General features: G+C 35.8%; 1 protein-coding gene across 1 annotated transcript; it reads left to right on the top strand.

Annotated features, from left to right (window-relative positions):
• Window positions 1–6,884: 6,884 nt before the first annotated feature.
• On the top strand, window positions 6,885–17,626 carry LOC129275106 (ras-related protein M-Ras-like). Its single transcript, XM_054911888.2, has 5 exons — window positions 6,885–7,556; window positions 8,533–8,686; window positions 9,112–9,211; window positions 10,905–10,987; window positions 11,388–17,626. Exons 1-5 carry the CDS (start codon window positions 7,361–7,363, stop codon window positions 11,446–11,448), a joined length of 594 nt encoding a protein of 197 aa, XP_054767863.1. The 5' UTR covers window positions 6,885–7,360; the 3' UTR covers window positions 11,449–17,626.
• Window positions 17,627–25,358: the final 7,732 nt, after the last annotated feature.

The following is a 25,358-nucleotide window of genomic DNA, read 5'->3' as shown; positions in this document are numbered from 1 at the left end:
ATAAATTAGTAGAAAAAATATGGGAAGTAAATTTTTCTGCTAGATGTTAACATTCCATTTTGAAATTTCCGTCCATGATGAAATTAATGTCTGTCCGTGATAATTTTTATTGAGTTTATGATATGGATAATATGTATGGATTCAGCTTTTTATTCTTTATCAGAATAGAAACAAAAATAAAAGTGTGTAGAAGCATCTCACTAGACACTGTACATCATTTCATTTGAATATAGCTAAAATCCATACATTTTATCCATATCATGAATCAATCAAAATAATCGCAGACGGACATTAATTTCATCACGGACAGACAATGAGCAAATACTGAGCAGATTGTGAATTTAATTTTAGTTCCAATTTGCAGTGAAAATGGCACTGAGAATTATTCAGAACTCAAATGGATGGAAACCTACAACTCTTCACAATTTTTTGTGAAATCTTTCTTTGGCTGTTATTGGGGTTTAATTGTTGTCAGGATTTTTTTTTAAACATAATTGGAATGCAGATAGAGTTGGAAGCTACATGTATGCCAAAAAGCAGGAAATGAAATAGAGCAAGAATAAGTCAAAAGCTATATATTTCATCAATTGAAGCTTGCAGAAAGTGATGGAAAAGAAGAAAGGAGAATGCATATTCTGATAAGCAGAAAAAAAAATCATCATTTTTTTCCATGTACAACCTATGGATTCACAATGCTTCTATTAAACAGAACATGACATCACGTCCTTGAGGCTTGTGAAAAGTACAAGAATTCCTTTTTTTAAAGTCCATTTTGGAGCTAATTTTGAGCAAACTGCTGATCTAGAAATCTGTGAAAATGCATACAATTCATATAAAGCTTGCACTGCAGTGTTCAGAAGTTTAATTGGTATCTGATTTCAATTTTCGATTCAGTCAGGGCCTAAATACATGAGGGCTGTTGATGTGAAGGGGTGTCTCCACTTTAGATGAATTTGAAGAGAGCCTAGACCAGCGCTTCTCAAACGGTGGGCCGCGAAGCCCTCTCAAGTGGGCCGCGAAAAGCTCCAGGGTGAGAACAAAAAATAATTGAAAAACTGTAGTAATTTCACAGACCTGTCCGAATATGGTATGTCCGATCAGTCTATGCAGGTCAAGCAAAACTTAAGCACGCTTTGGTATCATGCATTTTGCAAAGCATGCACATGCACACTATGATGGTTGTAATGCAATTGTCGCCCATTTACCGGAATTTGCGAATGCAGATTAGTTCTCAATATGTTTGTTTCAAATGTGATTCAGAGCTTTGTGTTCAACTTTCACGATACATTTTATCATCAAAATTGACGTTTTCTTAAAATTTTGGTAGGTGGGCCTCGAAAAAAATCTGAGAGTCAAAGTGGTCCTCGAGTAAAAAAAGGTTGAGAAGTGCTGGCCTAGACAAGTGTTGTGGTCATACTTGATCCACCAAACAAGCATAATGATAAGCAACCTGTGAATCTTTTGGATTTAGTTAATGGACATAAAAAAAATCTGTGCTCTTCGAAAATTAATGCCTAAAAATGTATGAACATGTATCATCATGATATATCATGATAAGTATCAACATGATCATTGATCCACTGGATGTTGATTTGGTACCAACTACAGTATTCTCTAAATTGAAAAGAAGACAACGTGCATTAGGATATTTGATTTTGAAAAGAACTGTGTTTAAAAGCAACCATATGGCTAGATTATTTTGTGTGTCTAGCATAGAAATCATGTTGCTACAACTTAAATCAAGTTGTAGCAACTTGATTGAAGTTGTTGCAACTTGATTGTGCAACTAATATTGTTTAATCATATAGAAAATGTACAAATCATCTATACAATAGCATTTGTTCCCCCAAACAAGTAATAAGAACTTCTTACAAGGTACTTCCAATGTATTTTAATTGTGTCCGTCCGTGATGTCCGTCCGAGATGTCTGTCCGTGATGGAAAATATTTGCAATTCTCTCGGAAGTTTGATATTGGTTAAGAATTCAATATGCTAAACATAGAAGCTAACATACCTGAGTGTAAGTTGCATTAACAATTATTGGTCAAAGTTAAGCTATTTAGATAGAAACAATAAAAATGTTCAAAAATTCTGAAAACCACATTTCTATCATGTCCGTCCGTGATATGGGCGGCTGGCACATTTAGTAGCTACCTATGTTTGTAGGTAACCATGGCAACAAATTGTTTTCATCATTCAGCATACTTTGCCCTACCCTTCACTATAAAACACAAAGGAACCATGTTCATCTTATTCCTAACTTGTTACAAGCCTTCAAAGTTTTCAAAATCTATCAAATGTCCGTCCGTGATGAACCGATCACGCTCAGTATGAAAGGGTTATAAAATGCAGATTTTAGATATCTCCACACTTTGCTTACAGTACATGTATGTACACTCAAAGTGTCCATTTCAACTCATAGAAACACAATAATATAACTGTGACAGTCGAAAACACAACCCACAATGATTTTTTCCCCATAATATTGGATAGGATTAATAAATTGACCCATAAATGGGCGCCTTTGGGAAAATAATAAAATATTTATCTTGTGATTGTCACCTCGTAAATGTTCAGTGATTGTATTTTATAAACCAACTGAACTATTTTTACTTTGAGAATGTGCCAGACAAATTAATATTTTGAATGTGCATGTACATGTAATACTGCATTGCTTTTGCTCAGGCTTTGCTCAATGCTTAAATAATTGTTAAACTTTATAGAAATCCCTTTTCATGCATACCTTGATGACATCATTGCCCAAATAAAGAAATAATTATCAGTTCAAAATTGCAAAATGATGTATGTGTGTGTGTGTGAGAAAGAGAGAGAGGTAGAGATAGAGAGTTCAAATTGTTTTAATCATGTCCTTGTTATTTGTTTTTCAGTAAAAATTAGGCCACATCCTGTCCAGTAAATTTTACAAGTTGACTTGAATAAATAAGAGAATTAATCTAAAAGGCATACAATGTGGCATTGAAAAAATAATTGAATATTGATGAGAAATACAGTACATACTACATTGTATATATTAAATGCAAGTTTTGCTTGAATTAACAAATAAATATTTTCACTCTGTATGTACATAGCCTACATGTACATGTAGAGTGTTGAGTGTATTGAAGCAATTGATTCTTTTTACATGTATTCCTATTGTATGAATTTGAAATGTAAAATATTGCACACTTTCATAAAACAGCTCTTTATGGACTTTGTATATTAAATTTTGATGATACTGTAACGAATCATCAGCATTTCTCATATCAATCATGTTCTGCAAATTTCCATGTGCTCTGAAATTTGCACAGTGTACTCATAAAAATGTATTGGGAGAGTATAGACGTTATTCATAATGTGTTATGCGCTATACAAGAATTGACTATTAATTAATTATGTAAAAGGGAAAGTATGGTGTATCAAACAATCATTTGTACACCCATAAAACAATGATTCAAACGAGAAGAAAATAGTTTTTTCTCAAGGGATAAGTTTATTTTAATAAATATATCATATGAAAAGTGATGTACATGTACACTGTATGTGTATCCTACATGTACTATCCTCTTTGTTTAAAGTATAGTAAAAACATTAAATTCATATTTTCCCCCGAAAATGTGATTTTATAGGTGAAAACAGTTATTAGTACACTTTATTGTTTTTTCTTCTTTTTCTCTTGCTAGTACTTGGTGGGTAAGGCATGTTTTTGTATCAATAAGGCTTTGTAGTCAGGGTTGAATAGTGAAATAACAGGTCTTTTTTATCTTTTATTATATTTGCACAATATGCAGATCAGTCCTCTTTGTATAATTCCTACATGAGTATCTAATACCTGTAAACAGGGAAGATGGACTTGAAACGGAAAGTGTACAAATAATTGTTTGAGGGTGAAAATTGAACAAAGTACTGACACAAAATAAAATGATGGAATTTTGAGGGGAAATTCCTTTAGGTTCAAGGACACATTAGAATGCAGGCACTTATGGGGGACTACTTTTCAGTAGTTTTTATTTAATTTGCTTCAAAGTATCATTTTTGAAGGTGTACAAATAATTGTTTGATACACTGTAGATTGAGAGAATTTTCAAATGAAAAGCTTGCAAGAATGATGCCCATCAGTTGGTGTCCATGTACTGTAGGCATGGGAGAATCTTCTTGCAGGATACATGGGTATTACATGTAAACTTTAATCTTGTATCATATTGTACAGTAGGTGTGGTATTTTGCCACTTCATTGTTGTACCCCCGTTCTTATACCAAATTTTCCATTTGGTCTCATCCCACATGGTCTAATCCTATATGTAGTTCATCTATTAACCATTTGTTATCTGTTATTTGGTCCATTAAAGATTTTTCTTCTAATTATTACTTCATTTAATATGCACTTGGTCTCTAAAAATAGTCTCTAATAAACAATGAACTACATGTATTGTGAACCAAATTTTCATTTGACAAAGTGCAAAATATATACATGTACAGATGTAAATTAGTAAAGGAAACCTGTGGAAGTTACATGTACATGTAGACCAAAAATAGACCAATTTGGTAGCAGGCCACGTGGGTTGCGCTTCATGTATGATGGTGTTTATAACAGTATGAAAATTCAATAGACCCATCTGATCATGATCTTCTACACGTATGTTTATAGACCAAGTGGATACAAACAAGTGTGGATGGGAGAAATCAAGACTGCATTTCCCTGATCTGACAGTGATAAAGACATTAGGTTCCAAATTGTGTATGGTTCAAAACCATGGACTATGCAGATTTTATGGACATACATGTACATGTAATTATACCTTTTAATTCATCACTTATCTGAGAAAAAGATCCAAGTACATGCATGCTTTCGTCAAAGGGTGCTGTAAAAATGGAAGTGTGCTACATGTTTTATCTGCATACACTTGAAGTCCATGGTTTTGTACCGTACTGTACATGTACATGTATAACAGGCCATTGACACCACCAGGTATTAAAGAGGAAGTTCACCCTGGAGAAAAGTTTGTTGTAATAATAGCAGAAAAAAAATAAAAATATTGAAGGTTTGAGGAAAATCCATTAAAAAATATTATAAAGTTATTAGAATTTGAGTTTTGGATTTGTGACATCATAAACGAGCAGCTGCCCCATATATAAAATGCATAAATTTCAATTTTTTAATGGTTTGTAATGACATATTTTTGTTTTCTTATTATGAACGGGTGTGAAATGATTTGTCTATTGATATACTGAAGGTACAGTAAAAACCATTTTCAATTTTCTGAAAAAATGACATTTCATTGATTTTTTTACCATGCGATATGTAGGAAAGCTGCTCGCATATATGACGTCGCAAATCAAATAAATTACAATTCTAATAACTTTTTTCTTCGATGGTTTATTCTCAAACCTTTGGCGATAATTCTTATTATTTTTTCTGCTACATTATTTTTACAGTACTACTTACTTAAACTTTTTGTCAGGGTGAACTTCCCTGTTAACATTACATGTACATTGAGAACATTTTAACTCATATTTATACATCGTATGCCTGCCTACATACAATGTAATGTTCAGTCCTATGTGACTGGTAGAGAGAGCTCAGACTGCTAATCCATAATTGATTTTTAGAGTGGGTGGTTTGTATATATACAAAGACTTCCTATAGATTCTTTCTCATTCATGGATAACTGACTTCAGTGTCCATTTGTAAAGACCCAGCTTTCCGGTATATTGTTTGAAAGTTTAAAGCTTTATTGATTTTTCTCTCTCTCCTTCCATCCATGAGTTGACTCATGCTTAAAAGCCTACTTATTCCCAGTTCCCCATTTGATTATATACAGCTTCACAGGTTGCCTATACATGTACAAGGCTACATCTACAGTATACTATACAGTGCGTCCCACAAAAAACGAAACCGAGATTTATCGATGATTTATCATAACTTAATCACAAATAAAATAGACAAATGACCTACCAATGTAAAGCTTAGAATCTCCTCTTTCATCTGGAATTACTTAGATTATTTCTCATTCACGCATGAGTGAGCAAAGGGTTATGGCAATCCCAGATACAGCCCGCCAAATGACTTTTTGGTATCCCCTCTTCAAATTGTTTTTGCTCACTCATGCGTGAATGAGAAAGTAATTTCAGATGAAAGAGGAGATTCTAAGCTTTACATTGGTAGGTCATTTGTCTATTTTGTTTGTGATTAAGTTATGATAAATCATCGCTTAATCTCGGTTTCGTTTTTTTTGGGACGCACTGTATAGACCTATACTGAATATTGACATGCTAAAGTGATGTACATGTATGTATGCGGCTGTGTGCTACTGTACATACATAACATGAAGCAATGGTAATTGATCAAGGTGCTGATTTTTAAAATTAATTGATCATAATAATCAATACAATGATTGCAATCACTTTAAATATAGGAATCAATCCCACAGTCAATTGCTAAAATATGGTACTGTTCCTGGATGTGGATGAATTGAATCATAAACTAATTATTAAAAAGGAGTACATGTACAGTAAAGTCAGGTGAATAGTGCAAAAGCTCATAAAATATGTTGTGCCAGTATGTTTTAAATACTGTAATATCCATCTAGGCTACAGTGTAGTCAAGTTCCCTTTTTCCCCTTTTTTATCGGGGGGGAGGGGGGTGAAATTTGAACATTCACACAACATACTGTATACTGTACTTTATAGGGAAAATAATTACAGGATGTACGTACATGTACAATGTATACATAATTAAAGAAAAAAAGTGGCATACCACTTTCTGAAAATGTCTCTGTAATAACCTACTTAATCACACTCTCTATATTAATGTACATGTAAAAGTGTTTTCTTTCCTTTACTCTCTTTCTTTTGCTTTCAACTCTCTCTCTCTCCCTCTCTCTTCAGCCCTGGCTTTTTCCTGGAACATCCTTTTATCGTTATGCCTTCATTTCCTCGAGTCATTATAACCCCGCCTGTTTATGTGGATTTTGCTTGATGCAGGGGCTGATATTCAGAAGAAACGGAACATGGAGAGGATGTAAACCCCACATACATATAAAAGTCAGTGAAGAACTACATCATCCTTGAAGATATCATCCCAGTGTTCTGATTGCTGAGACCATGTACATGATGATGATAAAACGGACCAGCTAACATGGTGAAGTGAGTGGTTTATCAAGTCCCGACAGACTTCAAACTCCATAGTGGAGAGCAGTGATGGTAGCAAGCAACAGTCATATTAAAAGCAGCTACCATCTCACACACAAGACCGGGAGTGATGCTGTCCTTTGGCTAGTCCTAAGGAACGCCGATCGTGCTTAGAGGTGGGATAAAGTACACGTAAATCTTTGTCCAGTCGGGAGAGGAAGAGGAGTCCATAATGACGACGTTATCAGACATTTCGCGCGAGAACCTGACCACGTACAAGCTGGTGGTCGTCGGGGATGGCGGCGTGGGCAAGAGCGCCATCACAATTCAGTTCTTCCAAAAACTCTTTGTAGCAGACTATGATCCAACCATTGAGGATTCTTACATTCAGCATACCGAGATCGATGGGAATTGGTGTATATTAGATGGTTCGTATATCGTTCAGTAATACATGTACATGTATATGGATTCAGCATTATTTACTTCACTTGTATACTATGCATGTAGATAAGAGTTGAACAGCTCTGAATGGTAGTCTGTGCCGGTGGGGATTGTGAAAAACCGGTTTAATAGTGTACATGTACATATATATCTGCATTAGCATAGGAATTCCACTTTATTATGATAATGGTAATTGTACATATCAAAATTGATCATATTTATAAATAAAGAAATTAATAGTTTGATTATAATATTGCTGATAATAATGATACACATATTGATAATGAATTGTGATGATGAGGAGGATGGTGATGAAATGCATGTATGATGATGATGATGATAGTGATGATAATGTTGATGGTGATGATGAGGAGGAGGAGGTCTGCGATGATTATGATGATGATGATGATGATTATGGTGATGATGATGGTGATGATGATGATACGGTAATCTTGATCTTGATGATGGTGATGGTGATGATGATGATACGGTAATCTTGATCTTGATGATGGTGATGATGATGTTGATGATGATGATGATGGTGATGGTGATGGTGATGATGATGATACGGTGATGGTGATGATGATGTTGATGATGATGATGATGATGATGGTGATGATGATACGGTAATCTTGATCTTGATGGTGATGATGATGGTGATGATGATTATGACTATAATCATAATTGAGATTAGTTTGATAATGAGTAATAGGAATAACAGTATTTTATGTTATTTATAATAATGATATTGATGATAACGGCTATTTGATATTAAAGGAAAATAAATGATTCATTTCAATTTGAATATTTGGCTGCTCAGTCAGGCAGCTGAATCACAAATCAATTTTACAATGTACTTAAGAGCAGCTTAATTTCCTAAAAAACTATTCTCTCCCAAGCAAAACAACTAAACAGCAAATTCAGAATGATTTGCTAATTTTCCCGTCTTTCTTTTCTCTACAGTGTTGGATACAGCTGGCCAGGAGGAATTTTCAGCAATGAGAGAGCAATACATGAGGACGGGTGACGGCTTCCTGCTGGTTTATTCAGTCACCGATAGAGCAAGCTACGAGAACATGAAAGCTTTCCATACTCAAATACTCAGAGTCAAAGACAAGTAAGTTATTATTGTTGGTGTTCATGCTTACGTCACAGATCATAGTAATTGACTAGTCTTCGCTCAGCCTGCACGAATGAAAGCTTTCCTTACTCAAATCCTCAAGAGTCAAAGACAAGATCGTGGTTGTTGTCCATTTGCAAGAGCTTGATTTTTTTCTCAAAATTTCATTTAGTTGAAGTACTTGTACAAGTAAAGCCTGTTGCAAATTCTATGATTCTATTTTCCCATAAACTATTTTTTGGGGGGTCCCTTTATAACACTTTGAAATGGAAATACATGTATTAGTGTTGTATCAATATACATGTAAAGTATGTCTACATTATCATTTACTTACTAATTGTGTGCACTACCTTTAATACTAATAAAATTATAAGATTCAAGCTGTTTACAACTTGTCTGTAATCAACTTATTCTGTTTACAGAGATTCATATCCAATGATCCTGGTCGCCAACAAAGTTGACCTTGTCCATCAGAGGAAAGTCACAGAGGAAGAAGGAAAGAACGTAGCTGCAGAACTAGGGGTAAATATGAAATTCCAAGAATCACCTCGTTGGTGGAAATATGTTGGAAAAGAGAAATGAAAACAAGTCGTGTAGTTATAAAAAAAAGCAGGCTTATTCAGACATTCAGTGTAGCACATCAAAACTCTGCAACATTTTGTGTACAAGATGAAATGAGATACTAGGTTTTAAAACTTTTTTTTTTTTCAGAGACAAGAGATATTTGCTGTGTCGCAAGATTAATAAAACGCTTCAGCCAATTAAAATTCATTGAACAGTGAGGGTATAAACTGCACAGAAAAAAAAATATGATGTGTATGAAACCATTACCATCAAAGGAGTTTGTCCACAAAAATTTGGCTAATGTGTGGGTTTGAAGGATACATTAGTGAACCCCACCAGAAAATGGACATAGTGAAAAGTGTTCAAATTCTGCCATCTTTTTGAAATCTAATTGTGAAGTCGGGTCATAAAATATTGCATTTAATATAGTTTGTTTCTCTGGGCTTGCCGGACATTGTAGCGTTGTCTATATTCACCACTCGGCATGAAGGAGTGCATTTTCTGGTGGGGGTCACTATTTTGTTAGCACCACTGTATAATGCACACCTAACACGGGGGAGGGGGGGGGGGCTTTTTCATCTCAAAATCTGAACATTGAAAAATAAAATGTTGCTGAGTGTGGTGTAGCACTATTTTGGACTGAAGAATGAAAAGGTACATGTACAGTATCAGAAGTGCATGAGAAATGTGAATTTTGGGATTGAGGAAACATGCATGTATAAAGTAAATATTTTATCAGTAGAAAATGAGGAAGTGCACAAAAGAAATAACCTTTGAGACCAAGCAATCCAATTTATTCCTGCTTTTAGTTTTTGAGTGTCACATGATGAAAATACAATGTTTATCAACACTTGTGGTGCCAAGTGGCTTTGCTTATTAATTCAAATATATTGTTTAAATACTTCTAACAAATCATGGACATGGCATGGCAAATTTCTGCACTTCCTTTTATATAAATATTGCTTACTTTAATATCAAATATCTGCACTTCTTCCTTTCTGTACAAATATTTTGAACACAAAGGTTGTATAAAGTTTATAACCCTAATATCAAATCTTGCTAAATGTGTACTTCATTCAAAGTATTTGGGGAAGAGATCTGAGTTTCACTCAGTATTGATTCTTAGACACCGTTCTCACTATCATCCTAAAACTAGTTTACTGGAAACTCGTCTAGTGGAAACTAGTTTAACGTGTAATTAGAACGGTCGAAGTGGTCTTGGAAGCGATCTTCCAAACCGGTTCAGAAAACCACCTCGCGATTTAGTTTTCAAGATCGCTTTGCCTGGTTAAACTGGTTTTAGCGTAAGTGAGGACACAACCGTTCTTCAGGAAGTGATCTTCGCACCGGCGTGTGGAGAATGTCTATGCTGCAGTTTCGAATTTCGCGCGAAACTGAGAGCAAAGTGATCTTCCAAACTGGTTTCCTGAACCGGTTTCCAGTAAACTAGAATTTAGGTTTATAATGAGAACAGGGTCTTATTTATCATTTCTCTGTTTTACATTGTTTCATCCTAAAAAAGGAAGTCTTATCCAAGATAATTCAACTTGTAATTCAATCATAACGGCAACCCTTCATGTGAGACAGGTTGGTCTTGTTTCTATTGAACAGATTGTTATAATGTTAATTATTTGTTTTGGTTGCCCTGCAGCATATTCCATATATTGAAACAAGTGCAAAAGATCCTCCTAAGAACATTGACGCAGCCTTCCATGAAGTAGTAAGAGTTATCAGGTAAGTTCTCAAGCATGTCCATTTGAAAAACTTGTTTCCAGGAGGTGATGATGATGATGATGATGAAGAAGAAAATGATGGTGATATTGGTGACGATAATGATGATGTTGATGGTGACGATGATGATGATGAAGAAAATGATGGTGATATTGGTGATCATTATGGTCATGATAATGACGATATTGATGATGTTGATGGTGACGATGACGATGATCACGATCATGACGATGATGACGATGATGGTGGTGGTGGTGGTGGTAATGATGATTATGGTGATGATGATGTGCAGAACATGTTGAAGTTCATAGTAATCATTGTGGTGATGGTCGTGGTGATTGACGATGATGATAATGATAATGTACCCAATAAACTTCATTTTTCTTCTTCTTAATCTTTGTAGGAGACAGCCTGTGGAATCAAAGAAGAAACGCAAAAATGGCTCCACTTGTATTCTATTGTGACATGGTTGTCAAGCAGGCAGCCAATGGACTTGTGAAGGAGAAAGTTTCTTTTTGTCTTAAATCTGATACCATATGACAAATTTTTCAATGTCATTATTGAGTGATGAAACACACGCAAGGAAAGACACAATTTTTGAGGAATTGAATGGTCTCGGATATGTTGTGTCTACATTGCTGATCAGTAAATCTCCAACTCAAGGATCGGAGGTTGTGTCATGTTAAGTTACAACTCTCTAGGTTCAAAACCTGAATCCTGGTTTACATGTAACTTAAACTGTGGCTTTGATTTAGCTTTGGATAGCCAAATGTGGCACCAATATCTTAACAGTAAAGGTTCAATATACCAACTCATTTGACACTCATACAATCAAGAATTCTATGAACAAGAACAAGGTCAGTCCTTTCACCATTTGAAACATAAATAGTAAATTTTTGAAAGTTTTGAAGTGTTTGGGTAGGCAGGGCTTACATTTACAGGTGAATGAAGAAGAGTACAGAATTAGGGACCTTTGGTTTCACCTGTAGGTCTAACCATCAGGGGCCTGTTTCATATTAAAAGACTATTTAACTATGGTAACTTTGCCATAATGGCAACTGCCATGGAAACCTTGATTTTGATTGGCTGTTGAACTGTGGTAGCTGCCACAATGGCAAAGTTCCAACAGTTGCAAGTCCTTTATGTCATGGGCTTCAGTATTGTTATTCTGAAGGTTGGTTTCTCTGGAATATGCATATTTTATATACCAAAATACTTGTTAATCTGAAAAAAAATCCAAATATTCGTGGCATTATTCAGATCCGTATTAAAAGAGAATGAGGTTTGTTAATCCGAAAGTATGGTAGTTCAAAAATTAACAAAGGTTTGGTAGTTTGCAAAATACTCATATACTTAACAATCTTATTATTGTACAATCAATTTTTTTTTAAATGTTACTAAGGCCCAGACCCTGAAGTAAATTAACACCTAATGATATTTACTGATGCATATAGCAGTCAAATTGTAAGAATTAAAGACAAAAAAAATTGTCATGGACTAATGGAGGAGCGAATACTTGTTAAAATATCCTTCTTTTGTTTTTGGTTCAAGTCTTTCTTCGCACTTTTAGATGAAAACAATCCGTATTCACCCAGGCACAAACAAAATTTAATTTTGGGAATTGTACTCGGTACTGGGCTAATACACAAAATGGAAACAAATCTTTAATTGACTTGAAATATTGATGGATTTATCAGAAGTGCACCTAGGCAGCCCAGCGAAAGCCAGGGTAATGATAATATATGTAGCAGGGCTAGCTGGGAGAACAGCTATCGGAACTGAAGTGGCTACCCTGGGTCAATCTGCCATTGTTATTATTATATTATTATTATTAAAAGTGTAGCTTTAGATTCTCATTGTACCATATAGGTATTGGTGTCGGCCTACATGTATGTCAAAAGACACTAGACATTTTAGGTGGCTTTTTAAAGCTTAGAACATATTCTTGTACAGTACGTATTCTCCATTTTTTTGGAGGAATTTCCTCTGTAAACCCTATGCATTTATAAATTAATTCCTAGTACATGTACTGTATATATGATTATGTTTTCTTTTATATATTTGTATTTATACAACTCTCTTTTTGAATCGTAGATCATGTTATTTATAAAAATTAAAGTAATTCTCTTATAATCTGAAACTAGGTAGATTATACGTTTTTAGTGCCTAAATTCATGTACATGTAGCATGTTGAAGGAAATAGTTATGGAACTTTTATTCGGTAGGTTTTAGGAAAAAAAATAAACAGTATAAATGTGTACATTTTAATATATGCTTACAATGTATTATTAAGATTTTATAATTTTGTTCTTAAAACAGTTCTTCTTTGATGCATACATGTATATGTAAGGTGTAATTTAAATGTTCCCCTTTAAAAAAAAAAAGTCTATTGTTAAAGGTGGAGCTATGTAATTTGTGGTAGCTTTATATTGTCATCTCAAGTCTGAGGTAGAATTAAGGTTTCGAGATGTGTTTCAAGTACTTTTGGTAGAAGATATACCCAAAGGTGTTTTAATTATGATGTTTGAAAAGCATTTGGGAATCTTGCAAATTTGTGCCATCTGAAACCTATTTGAGTATTAAAGTAACACATTTCTGTATGATAGAGAAATGAAAGGCTGTTTTGAAACATGTCTGTGCTTTGACCACTACCATCCTTTTAGGTTTCAGAGAAAATGTGCACACCCCGCGAAGTATACAGCCACAAGTCAAAACATAGACTCGTGACTTCAGGTTCAAACATTGCTTTGCAGCTGTGCAGTGACAAGTGCTGTTTTCTGAATGAGAAAACGTGACCTTTTAAGAAACACTTTTAGAATGACCTTAGGAAAAGCTTTTTAACAGTGGGTACAGAAATGTGTAACTAAAAAGAAAAGTTTATAAAGGCAGTCGTAATTTCTGATAACTAAATGTCAGAAAATAATATCCTTCATTTTCTAGTACACATCATTGTGCAATGTTGGTTTGCAAGGAACTGTTGTAACTGTTTAATTCCACACCAGTTTATGATATTTATGATTTTATGATCAATTTACACTTAACTGCAAATATTTTACTGATTGATGATGCGAAAGAGGTTCATCCTGGCGATGGATTGAGTAGAAAAATAGTAATCGCTTGTCTCACGATGGATCAAGCAATGTTTGATCCATCGTTAGACAACCAATTACCCTACTTCTACTAATTTTACTGATTTTTTAAAAATGTTTTCAATATTACTGCCTACAAGTAACAAGTTTCTGAAATTGGTTCATTCAAAGTTGAAACAAAAGCACCATCTTTAGACAGTGAGCCATTTACAAAGTGGCACTTGTCTGGATTATTATTCTGAAGTTGAATGTTTGTAGTGCTGTCTGCTATGCATGATTAGGAGTGACGGGCAATTTAGGAGTTAGATTTTTTTTACAGATATTGGGGGTGTGTTTCACAAAGAAATAAGTATGACTTTATTAAGTCGCACTTAAATGCCAACGCGCACATAATATGCAACGCGCAATCTGATTGATGGGTACGCGGTAGTGCGTGTTCTGTGCGCATGATTTGACCAATGTGGTGATGTCTTCTTTACCGTACGTAACTGGGAATTTAAGTGGGACTCTAAGTCACACTTAAATCTTTGTGAAACACCCCCCTGGTTTAACAGAATGTGGATATATTACAAATAAATCATTCAAGTTTGAGCAAATTGTATGCGTTCTCACAAAAGTTAAAGAACATAATGCAACTCTTGCTGAATGGATTAAGGAACTTATTTAGCTTGTCCTTAATCGCAGTCATTCTCAAAGTCGTTTGTAACTTTATGAATAGCGTTCACCGTGAAACGCACCGCAGCTCTGGTCTGCTGCAGAAAGAGTTAAACACAACTCTAAAAGTTATGCACATTTAATTGGTTGTAAAACAAGTTACGTTTGATATTTGGACTTGCGTTTGATTGCAGCTGTATCTTAAACGGGCCCCATGTGCTTGTTCACCCCATTTTATCGTTCATAAGATTCTGATGAAGATGATAATAGCTCCCTTATTTTGTATTATCACAAAAGTTGTGTTTTTTCTCAAATTTGTCTGAAGCCAGTTTTATCAGGGGTTATTGCCTCTATATGTAACATTAGAAAGTCATGTGTGAAATATACAGTCAACATGTGGTATAATGTATATTTTACATACCAAAGTATGTAAGTGCAATAGTTAGTAGGAGTAAATTGTTTGTACATAATTTCAAGGAGGGGAAAGAATAAGCAAAAAGGAAAGATTTTCATGAAGTTTAATTTCACTATGTATTCTAAACTTTAATGCATGTTTTTTTTTTGTATATCCTCTTCCAATATTTCTTATATGAAAATATGTAGATAGAACTTATTCATGAGACATGAATAGAGGATCATTTCATGATATGCTTTGTCAGTGATTTTCACTCACTATTGTTATAAGCTACTTAAAATCCTTGCATCTGATTGGCTGAGAGCAAATTGGTCAGTGAAAATCACTGGCAAATCATTTTATGAAATGCTTCCAAGATCCAGGATTTCATAACAGTCCTTCAGTTTTCCCTTTGAATCTAACAAATACATGTGAAAAGCAAAAAGATGAAAATGAAGGTTTGTACCATAAAAAATACCGTCAGTCATGGTACTGACTTTGGAGTATCTAGTTTTGAAAGTTTTTTTAAAATGAAATGACAAATAGATAGAAAAAATATACATGTGTGTAATCAAGGCCAAATTAAGTTGTATGAGAGGTGATAGGCCCATGGTTGTACTATTCCACATTTCTATATAACTAGAATTGCCCAAGTCAATTAGTGTAAAAGTTTTACAAAGGAGGGGGGAGGGTTATGACAATTTGAACTTTTCTTCCGTTCTTCTTTATATTAGATTTGTAAGTCGCTGCATTAAAAAATTTCCGTGGCAATTTTTTTAATACATCTTTTTCTCCATTGAAATAGAATTTTGTACCTGTATTGTTAAGCAATTTATTGTTGCGATGAAAAAATGTGTTTGATAATATTTCTAATGATATAATATATGTATGTCTTCTACTTAAACTGTATTTATTGTAATATGCTGTTAAGTCTATTGCTGTAGAAAGTTTTGTTTTAAGTAAAAAAGTGTAATGATATATACCTCCGTCAGTTGTCTTCGGACCGCATCCAGTTGCGAAGATGAAATTGATTACATTTTTAATAGAGGAAATAATATGCATTGTATGAATAGGTCCCGGTACCACAAGGGTTTAGGTCAAACACAATTTGACAGTGGCCAATGAAGATCATTGATGCACGTGCATAGTGTTCACCAAACCCTCTATCAGCCAATCAAAAATCCTTGCTTGAAAATGTATGAATTTGTGTGATTATTTTGTTGACATTTCCCCTGTGACAACTGCTTCAGGCTTTATTTCATCTAAGATGGAGGGGTTGGTTTTGAGGTTTGCAATCGGGTTTTATGCTAGGTTCAGGGTTAGGTTTAGGTAAGGTACATGTAAATCCAGGGATGAAGTCACCGGTATTCATTCAAGTGTGTGGAATTTATCGTGGAGTAATTGTTGCTGGAGCAAATGGGGGATTTCAAGTCCGGTGTTGGTGTTAGTGTTGATATTTGGATTGCTTCCCCTAGCTCCAAAACTTATTCAGAGTTTGTAAAACTGATCCAGATCACAGTATTGACATCTCAGCCACTAGTGAGTGACTTTTTGGGACCATCTTCATTTTATGTATGGTGTTATAATCATGTTAAAAATGACCTTACACCAACACCAAAAGGTCAACACTGAACTTGAAATCACCCAATGTCATGGAACCGGCCGTATTGAAGATCAATTTAATGCTGATAATCTCTCTCACTTTGTTGGTGTGGTTTAATATGGGGTAAGTATGTTATAAAGAGCCACTGATATTCCATATAAGACATAAGAAATAATAAATAAGATTTAAGAGACATGTATCTTCATAAGGGTCCTGAAAGACTTACTATACACAATCAGCCCCGCTGAAATCGATGCATCATTGGCCTGCTTCGAAATGTTATGAACCAAGCCAATGATACAGTGATCAGTGGGGCTAATTATGTATTCATGAGGTCATATCTTGGGCCCCCATGGACCGATTCTCACCAAATCTGGGTGGAGTACCGAAATATGGTATCAATCATGCTGAAATGCAAAAAAATGTGACGTCATCACTTCGGAACTTTATTTATATTATTCCCACTGAATCCTTGTTTTTGATGGGATACTCGACCCTGTTTTACAACAATACCATTGGTCTAGCAAATAACCGTGTACGTGAAGGAACTGCAACAGTCCCCTTATTGAAAATACTCTTCGTACTTCAATTCAAACAGCAAATTTTTTTATTTTATTTTATTCATGGCAAAGAAGGTATGAACTATATTATTTCCTCATTAAAAAAAAAAGAATTTCATAGATTATGTTTTATTGTTGATATGCAGTATAACTGTTGTATAATGTATTGTGTACGAGTATGATTTGATACTACGCCTTCAGAGGTGCTGTTTGTTCGTTGTCCGTCTGTATTAATGTTATCCTAATTAGAAACCTTTTGAAAGAAATGATTATGCATTTGCAGAAGTTGTGTGTTGGCTAAGTTCAATAAAGAAACTACAACTGTACTTAATAGAAAGAGAATTTTTGCTATGTACAAGTGTTAATTTGTGTTTCCTCTTCTGTTTAAAGGAAAAGTCCAGCATAGTTATAAGTTGATGTGAATAGAATAGAATAGGCAAGAAGTCATAAGAGGCCATCTGATTGACTTTTTTAAGGGCCCCCATCTTACAAAGAGTTACGATTGATCCAATCAATTGTAACTATGGAAATCCATCAGTGTCATAATTTTTTTTCTACAGAACGTTGCAACATGTCCTTTGTACACAAAGGCGAACACACCGAATTGTCAAGAAAACAATGAATTTATGAATATACTTCATATCTAAAAAAAACAATTTGAACTAGCATGCATTATAGATGTGGGTGTTGCTGGCTTTCCATAGTTGAGATTGATCAGATCAATCGCAACTCTTTGTAAGACGGGGCCCAGATGTATAACGGGAATAGTTTGGCATTTCAGATTTATATACATTTTTCTTCCCAATTTACAGTCACAAATCTTTACCTGCATAGGCCTTATATGTGCACTGGTGGGTGTTTCCAGAAAGCTGTTCGTAAGTTAAGAGCGACTTTAAGAACGACTGGTGATCCTTTCTTGTGGTAAGTGGTATATTCATTGGTGATGGTTATGCGCGTAAGAAAGGTTCACCAGTCGTTCTTAAAGTCGCTCTTAACTTACGAACGGCTTTATGAAACACCTACCAGGAGTCTAAGGAAAACATGGGTTAGAACGAAATTCAGTCTCCCATGGGTTAAAAGCTTTCCAGGTGCAGATCCAGGGATCTGACCTAGTAGGCTTTGTCCACCCCCCCCCCCCCCCCTTATTGCATTTTTTATTTCCTTTACTGAGATTATGAAGAAAAAAAATTGCATTTTATTTTCCTCCGTTATTGAGATAATGAGATACGGTAATGAAAAACAAAACAAACAAAAGAATTATACATACTTTATAATGTACAGTATATGTTGTATTTTATATGAAACTAGAACAACGCCATCTACGGTGAGAGTATGAGATGATTTATTGATTCCCGACAGCATCGCCCGTGAAAATCCGCCGTGTGAACTTTATTTTGACACGCATAATTTACAGTGAACTGTGTTTTCTCATGCTCTTCTTCCTTTTCTCTTCACTCACAATGTGAACTGTCTATTAACCAAAGACGTTAAGAATATTGTAGTTTGTCACTTTGTTCATAATGAGAGCTGCGTTTTGGGTTTTGACATTGTGTTCACACTACAAGTGACTGTGTATAAGGGGGGGGGGGGGGTGGGGGTTGATCTTATAGCGGGAGAGTGGTGTACATTGATAATTCGCCTAGCGGGGGAAAAAAATAAAGGTGGGGGGAGCTTGACCCACTGGCCCCCTTGGACCCCCTTCTTCCTATCCATTTATCCATACACCAATATTCTTTCCTTCTCGCCCCCCCCCCCCTCTTTCCCATCTCCATTTCTCCCCATGTCTCCCATCACCTCTTGGTAAAATTCTGTTTCCCAAACCTTCCCATGTCTCACCCATCAGCTCCCTGGGGAACCATTAACTCGTTGTGAGATCGCATTGGACCCCCATGAATTATTCGGAGACATTCGCTTTCATTACAGTTTAACGAGCTATAAAGCTCGTCAGTACTGTCTGTCTCTCTTGTAGAAACATTGATGTAATGTTATACAGCAATGACACTTAAAGACGTGCATTCCTGTTGGAAATTGTTGAATGTCAATTTTATCCCTGCAGTTACCTGATATGAATAAATCAAAGAGTAAAGATATCAAACTGTAAATATCAAATTTGGATGAAAGAAAAGAAGTTTTTAAAGTTCAAACTTTTTCCAGAAAATGAGGATACCCCGGTAGTTTGTAACTGGGAATACTTGTGGGGTTTTTATCTAATTTATTTAATTTATTTAAAATTGTATATCTTTAAAATGATATATCTGTAAAGCGCTTACTACACGTCGTTCCGACTTATCAAGTGCTGTATAAAAGCGAATTATTATTATTATTATTATCTAAATATTCAATTTCGATAATGAACAATAATCTCTGGCCGAGTCATACCAAAGACTTAAAAAAACGGGACCATCTGCCTTCTTGCTAAGCGATCAGCATTTAGATTGGAGAAGGGTAATAATGTATGTTGTGTTATACAGGGCCCGTTGGGAGAACAGGTTACAGCTGAAGTCTCTTGCCTGGATAAATAGAGGTTATTATCATTATTGTTAAAATTATCAAATTAGAAAAATGAAATATTTGAAATTGAAAAAGAGGAAGTACCTGACGTCATAGTCCTTAATTTACATGGCGACCATACATGCCCCTTTTTGTAAATAATTCTTTCTTTCTTATTACGCATCCAATTTTTTAAGGAAATAACGTTAAACTTTGTTGTAAAACACACTCTGCTTGTTTGCGTTAACGATAAAGGCAAGAAGCCTCTAAAAATATGACAGAACGCCAAATATGTCAAATTTTACGACCGCGCTTCGCGCGCGAAGATGACAATCCATCCTCTCTGCACCACAATTACCTTGATATGTTTTTCCCCACTATAATTATGGCTGAAGGTATTGCTAGCAGTCGCAGTGAAGTTCGTTTATCTTATTAAAGAAGAGAACTGAAATTTATGGATTTTCTTGGTTTTGCACTATTTTAGCCCTTGAGAAATTTCTTCATTTTTTCCCTTGACTTTTATGTAGCATCATTAGCAATGTATTATAGCGAGCACCGACATGATCAATGTCTGCATGTTCTGCGTAATCGCTTCTAAAAAACACAGGCACTGATGGCTAACAGGCGGGGCTGCATCCATAAAATCAATTAGAAAAGTGTATTTCTCGTATATTCTTCAACTTCATATTTTGTTCGATTCTCTGCTGTTTGATCGATTCAGTGGCGTAATGAGCCAAAGACCCCCCCCCCCCCAAAAAAAAAAGATAATAAAGCACAAATTTTTGAGGGGACGAGAGCCAAAATGAGCCAATATGAGCCAAACATTTTGAGGGAGCAAAATATGGCTTACCGGACAAAAACTATAAAACAAATGCGTGAGTGCGAAGCGAGCGAGCAAATAACTTGACATTTTAATTGCAAACAAAAAAATATCAATATTTTGTGATAAAATTTGACATTATGTCCAGAAAATAGTTTCATTTTCTGACCCTTCTCTCTTTCCTTTTTTTTCTTGGTCATGAAATATTTGATCGATTTCTACTCTTTTGACTCCCCAAAAGGTATTAAAACCCCGTCCCTCAATTTTTCCACTTTACGCCTCTTTTCAAAAGCCGGCGACGATAAGCAGTGAGCATGAGCCGGCTGGGTCCATGATATGAAAGACTTCATTCTCTCAAAATTTGATTAAACGTCAAACCTTCATCCCTGCTCAAAGACAGGTAAGCGAATTTCCAATTCCCAGCACTCATCTCAGGGCACTGGGAACGATTTTACTACTGGGGGTGCTGTTGCAAATTTGAAAAAAAGGGTTTCCACGACAAAATGGATGTCATTTTGGTCCCGAGAAATTCGAAAAGCAAAAAAAAAAAAGGAAAGGATATTTTGGATTTTGTTCCCGAGAAATTTGAAAAGCAAAAAAAAAAAAGAAAAGAAAAGAAGGTTTCACTACAAAAGGAAATGTCATTTTGGTTACATTTCTCCATTTTGTCACACCCTCCAGAATCCAAGGGGGTGATGGCAATGGAGAATAATACACGCAGCACCCCCGCTCCCCATTTCCATGCTTGGCCTATACACATTTAGGCTTGCCGTCTTCAGAACCCGGCATCAAATCAGAGGAAGAGATGAACAGGGTATTGTGAAACGTTTTCTTTCTCTTAGAACATGGTGGAACGTTAAACTTAAAGATTACGCGCTTCGCGCGGATTGAAGCACTCAGCCCCATGTGCGTGTGCAGCTCTTTTTCAAACGTCTTGTTCGCTATTGGTCTTTTGTTTGAATGTTGTTGACATTGTACCTTAAAATGGGACTCCGGGGTCATAGGAATAAATGCACAATGTGATTCGGATGAATAAAGTAAAGTGATAATGACAAAAACATCGGGGCAAATATTCTTCAAAATAAATATTTAAATCTTTTTTTTAAAGTGAACATTTAAGTTTGGTGTTGAATTTTTACATAATATCCAGAAAAAAATATTTTGGGGGGTTTTGTTGCTTTTTTTTTTTTTTGGGGGGGGGGGGTGTAAAAATGCTCATAACCCCCCCCCCCCCTCCTCTATACGCCAGGGATATCCTTGTCGTTAGAAGGTGGGATGCACAGTGCGCAGTCTATTAATGACCTCATGTTCTAATCGTCCTCAATTCGAAAGTTCAATTTTGTAAATGTCCATGGAGAAATTCATCCCAAACTATGTTGTTTAGAATGGAAATATTGGCAGACTTTCAATATTCTCAAATTCCATGTTTATATATTTCTATATTTCACATCTTCAGTTAATACTCCCCCTCCGAGCCCGATTAAACGTGAACTTCAGAAGCGGATGCAATGTTGTTTCAAGAGACAACCAAGTGTTTTCTTTATTACCGCCCGAAGTGCTAAGAGGGTCTTCATTGCGTCGTTCTCTTGATAACGCCTACATATCAACAGTTCTATGGCTTGAGTCGTTTAGGGGCTCGTGATGGGTGATATTGACACTCTTCGAAATTATGCAAGATATAGGGTTTAGAAAAAATATATTACAATCAATAATTTGAGTTTACTGTGCAGATTGATGCAGAAAAAATCACCACCTTCATCATAATCATCATCATCATCATCATCAACAACATCATCATCACCATCATCATTATCAACGTCATCATCATCATCATCATCATAATCATCATCATCACCATAATCATCACCATCACCACCACCATTATCACCATCACCATCACCACCACCATCATCACCATCATCATCATCATCATCACCACCACCATCATCATGACCTTCATCTTCATCATCATCATTATCATCATCACCATCCTCATCATCTTCATCATCATCATCATCATAATCACTACCATCATTATCTTCACAATCACCCACAAGCACCAACACCACCATCATTGTCATCACCATACTCATCATCACTATCACCACTACCATCATCATCATCACCATAATCACCATCATAATTATCATCACCACCACAACCATAACAACCACCATCATTATCATCACCACCAGCACCAACACCACCACCATTATCATGATCATCATCATCATCTTTATCAACATCATCATGATCATCATCATCATCATCACCACCACCATCACCATCATCACCACCACCACCACCACCATCATCATCACCACCACCACCATCCCCATCCTCATCATCATCATCATCATCACCACCATCATCATCATTATCGTCATCATCATCATCATCATCACCATCATCATCCATCATCATTATCATCGTCATCACCATCATCTTCACTAATATTATCATCATTGTCTCCATCATCATCATTACCACCATCATTTTCATCACTACCACCACCAGCAGCACCATCATCATCATCATCATCATCATCATCATCATCATCATCATCATCATCACCATCATAAACATGATCATCATCATGAAATAAATTAAAACTGTGCTGAGTTTTAGAAATGTTTTAAGGATCCATACCCCAATTCACACAATCACATCCATAAGTTTTAAGACACGGGCTCACGGTCCATAATGGACATAATTCAAACGGTTCACGGGTTCAGTACTCATAAGGGTGGCAAAACACTGCCTCACATGACTAGAGACTGCCTACTCCAGTAATGATAAGCGACCCTCGTCGATGATGACTAGCTACCCTCACACTGATCATCAAGTCAGACTCTTCTGTAGTTTTAGGAATGATAATGATTTTGGACTATGATAAGCGTTCCCCACGAATAAAGACTACTTCCATTGCCAGAACATTCCTTTATCCATTATTACAATTTTACGTTCCTGAATGAAAGTTGTTTCAAAGGTTCATATTGTATGCAAGGTCATTTAATCATCTTTTTAATCATTTGTATGTTGGCAAAAGAGTTTACATAAAATATTATCAATTTATTGTACTTGAAGATGAAACCTGTTAGTAAGAATCTTTTGCTAATTCCTCTTTCCCACTGGCTTGCGATCATTTACGAAAGCCACGATTGGCCTATCGTCACTGATCGCGAACATTTTTGAACCATTAAAAATTTTCCTACGATCAATACGATTGCCACAACTGATCTGATAAGATCACTACGATTACTTCACGATTAAGTACGCCGCTTGAATCGTGGCAGCAATCAGGAACTAGGTATAAGCCTTTCCTGCAAGCACTGGACCATGATAGCTTTACTTTGTATACAATGGGATTCTTTCACTCAAGACAGTGTACCTGGCTGTTTCTTTGTGTATTCGCGCGAAGCCGGAATGGACTTGAACATTACAATGGACACTCAACATATCTTCCTTTTGTTCGTCAGCCTTTCATTTGGAAGAAATTTTGAAGAGGTCGAATTCTCTTCGAGGCTCGAGCCAGAACTTCAGTGCGTCAAACAATATTGCAAAAAAAGAGATTTCGACTATGATCAAGGTCAACTAGTAATCACCTATATACACCGCTTTTTGCCAAGACTGTCTTATTCTTAACAAGAAATGAAGTACAGTACTCGAGCTCCGTATCTTCGACTCCGAGATTGTTAGGTCCTGGGACAGGCCCGGTTAAGGTCGCGCCGAGGGTTCCGGTCCGGTCAACCGAACTGAAAAACGTCTACCAGGACAAGCACCTTGGTGAGGCACTAATCTATACAGAACATTGACTTGAGACGGTAACCGCTGTTGTACATCAGATATCATTGGAACTCTGGTCATGGAACGCAAAAGAAAAATCAAGAGAGCAACGCAAGTTGGTAAGCAAACAAACTTTACGAACTGATTTGTCTTCATGCGCCACTCACTGTATTAATATTTTAATTTGACATTTTTGAAGTTTGTGTTGAAGTTGTGGGGGGCATTATAAAAAAAATGTTTAATGATGTCTGCTTTCTCTGAGAAAAATGTGAAAATATGGTGACCTTGTTCATTGAATGAGTGGTGACCTTTGACCTCTTTTTTGTTGCTCGTCACATTTTATTTTTTAAAGAGAAACTCGAAAAAGTGGTGACCGTTGACGTTTGTTTCGTTTTTGCTTGCCAGATTAAAAAAGAAAAAAGAAAATGAGCGGAGACCAATCCGGGCCGCTAGGCTGACCATGCAAAAAATCACAGTCATATGGTCATTTTTTACTTTTTTGTACACGGTTTTGGAAGAAGTGGGGGGGGGGAGGGGGCTGAAGCCCCTCCCCCCGCGTCCGAGGCCCCTGCCTACTGCGGTTACCGGGGAAGGCGATCTTTACGCACTAATGTACGAAAATTTCCAGCATTCTGCCTTAAAAATGCAATTTGGCGTTAGTCAATCATGTTATTAACGGAGCGAGGGGGGAGGGGCATCATTTTTTGTGTCCCCTGTTAGTAGCGTAATGAAAAAAAAAATCAAATGAGCGGGTTATTGGATGGCGCGTGAGTCTTAAGTCCCGTGCGCGGGAAGCGAGCGAGCGAGCAAAAGAAAAATGACGTTTTAAAATTAGAATCTATAATTTTTTAATAAAATGTAATATGATTTTAGAAACTAACATCATATTATATCATTTTCCTTTAATTGTTCTTTCCTTTATCTTTTTTATTCTTGGTCTTGAAACCATTTTATAGGGGAAGGGAGGGATTTGTTTAA

This window comes from Lytechinus pictus, chromosome 13 (assembly GCF_037042905.1).
Source record: "Lytechinus pictus isolate F3 Inbred chromosome 13, Lp3.0, whole genome shotgun sequence".
Lineage (NCBI taxonomy): Eukaryota > Metazoa > Echinodermata > Echinoidea > Temnopleuroida > Toxopneustidae > Lytechinus > Lytechinus pictus.
This window is presented reverse-complemented; position numbering and strand designations above follow the sequence as displayed.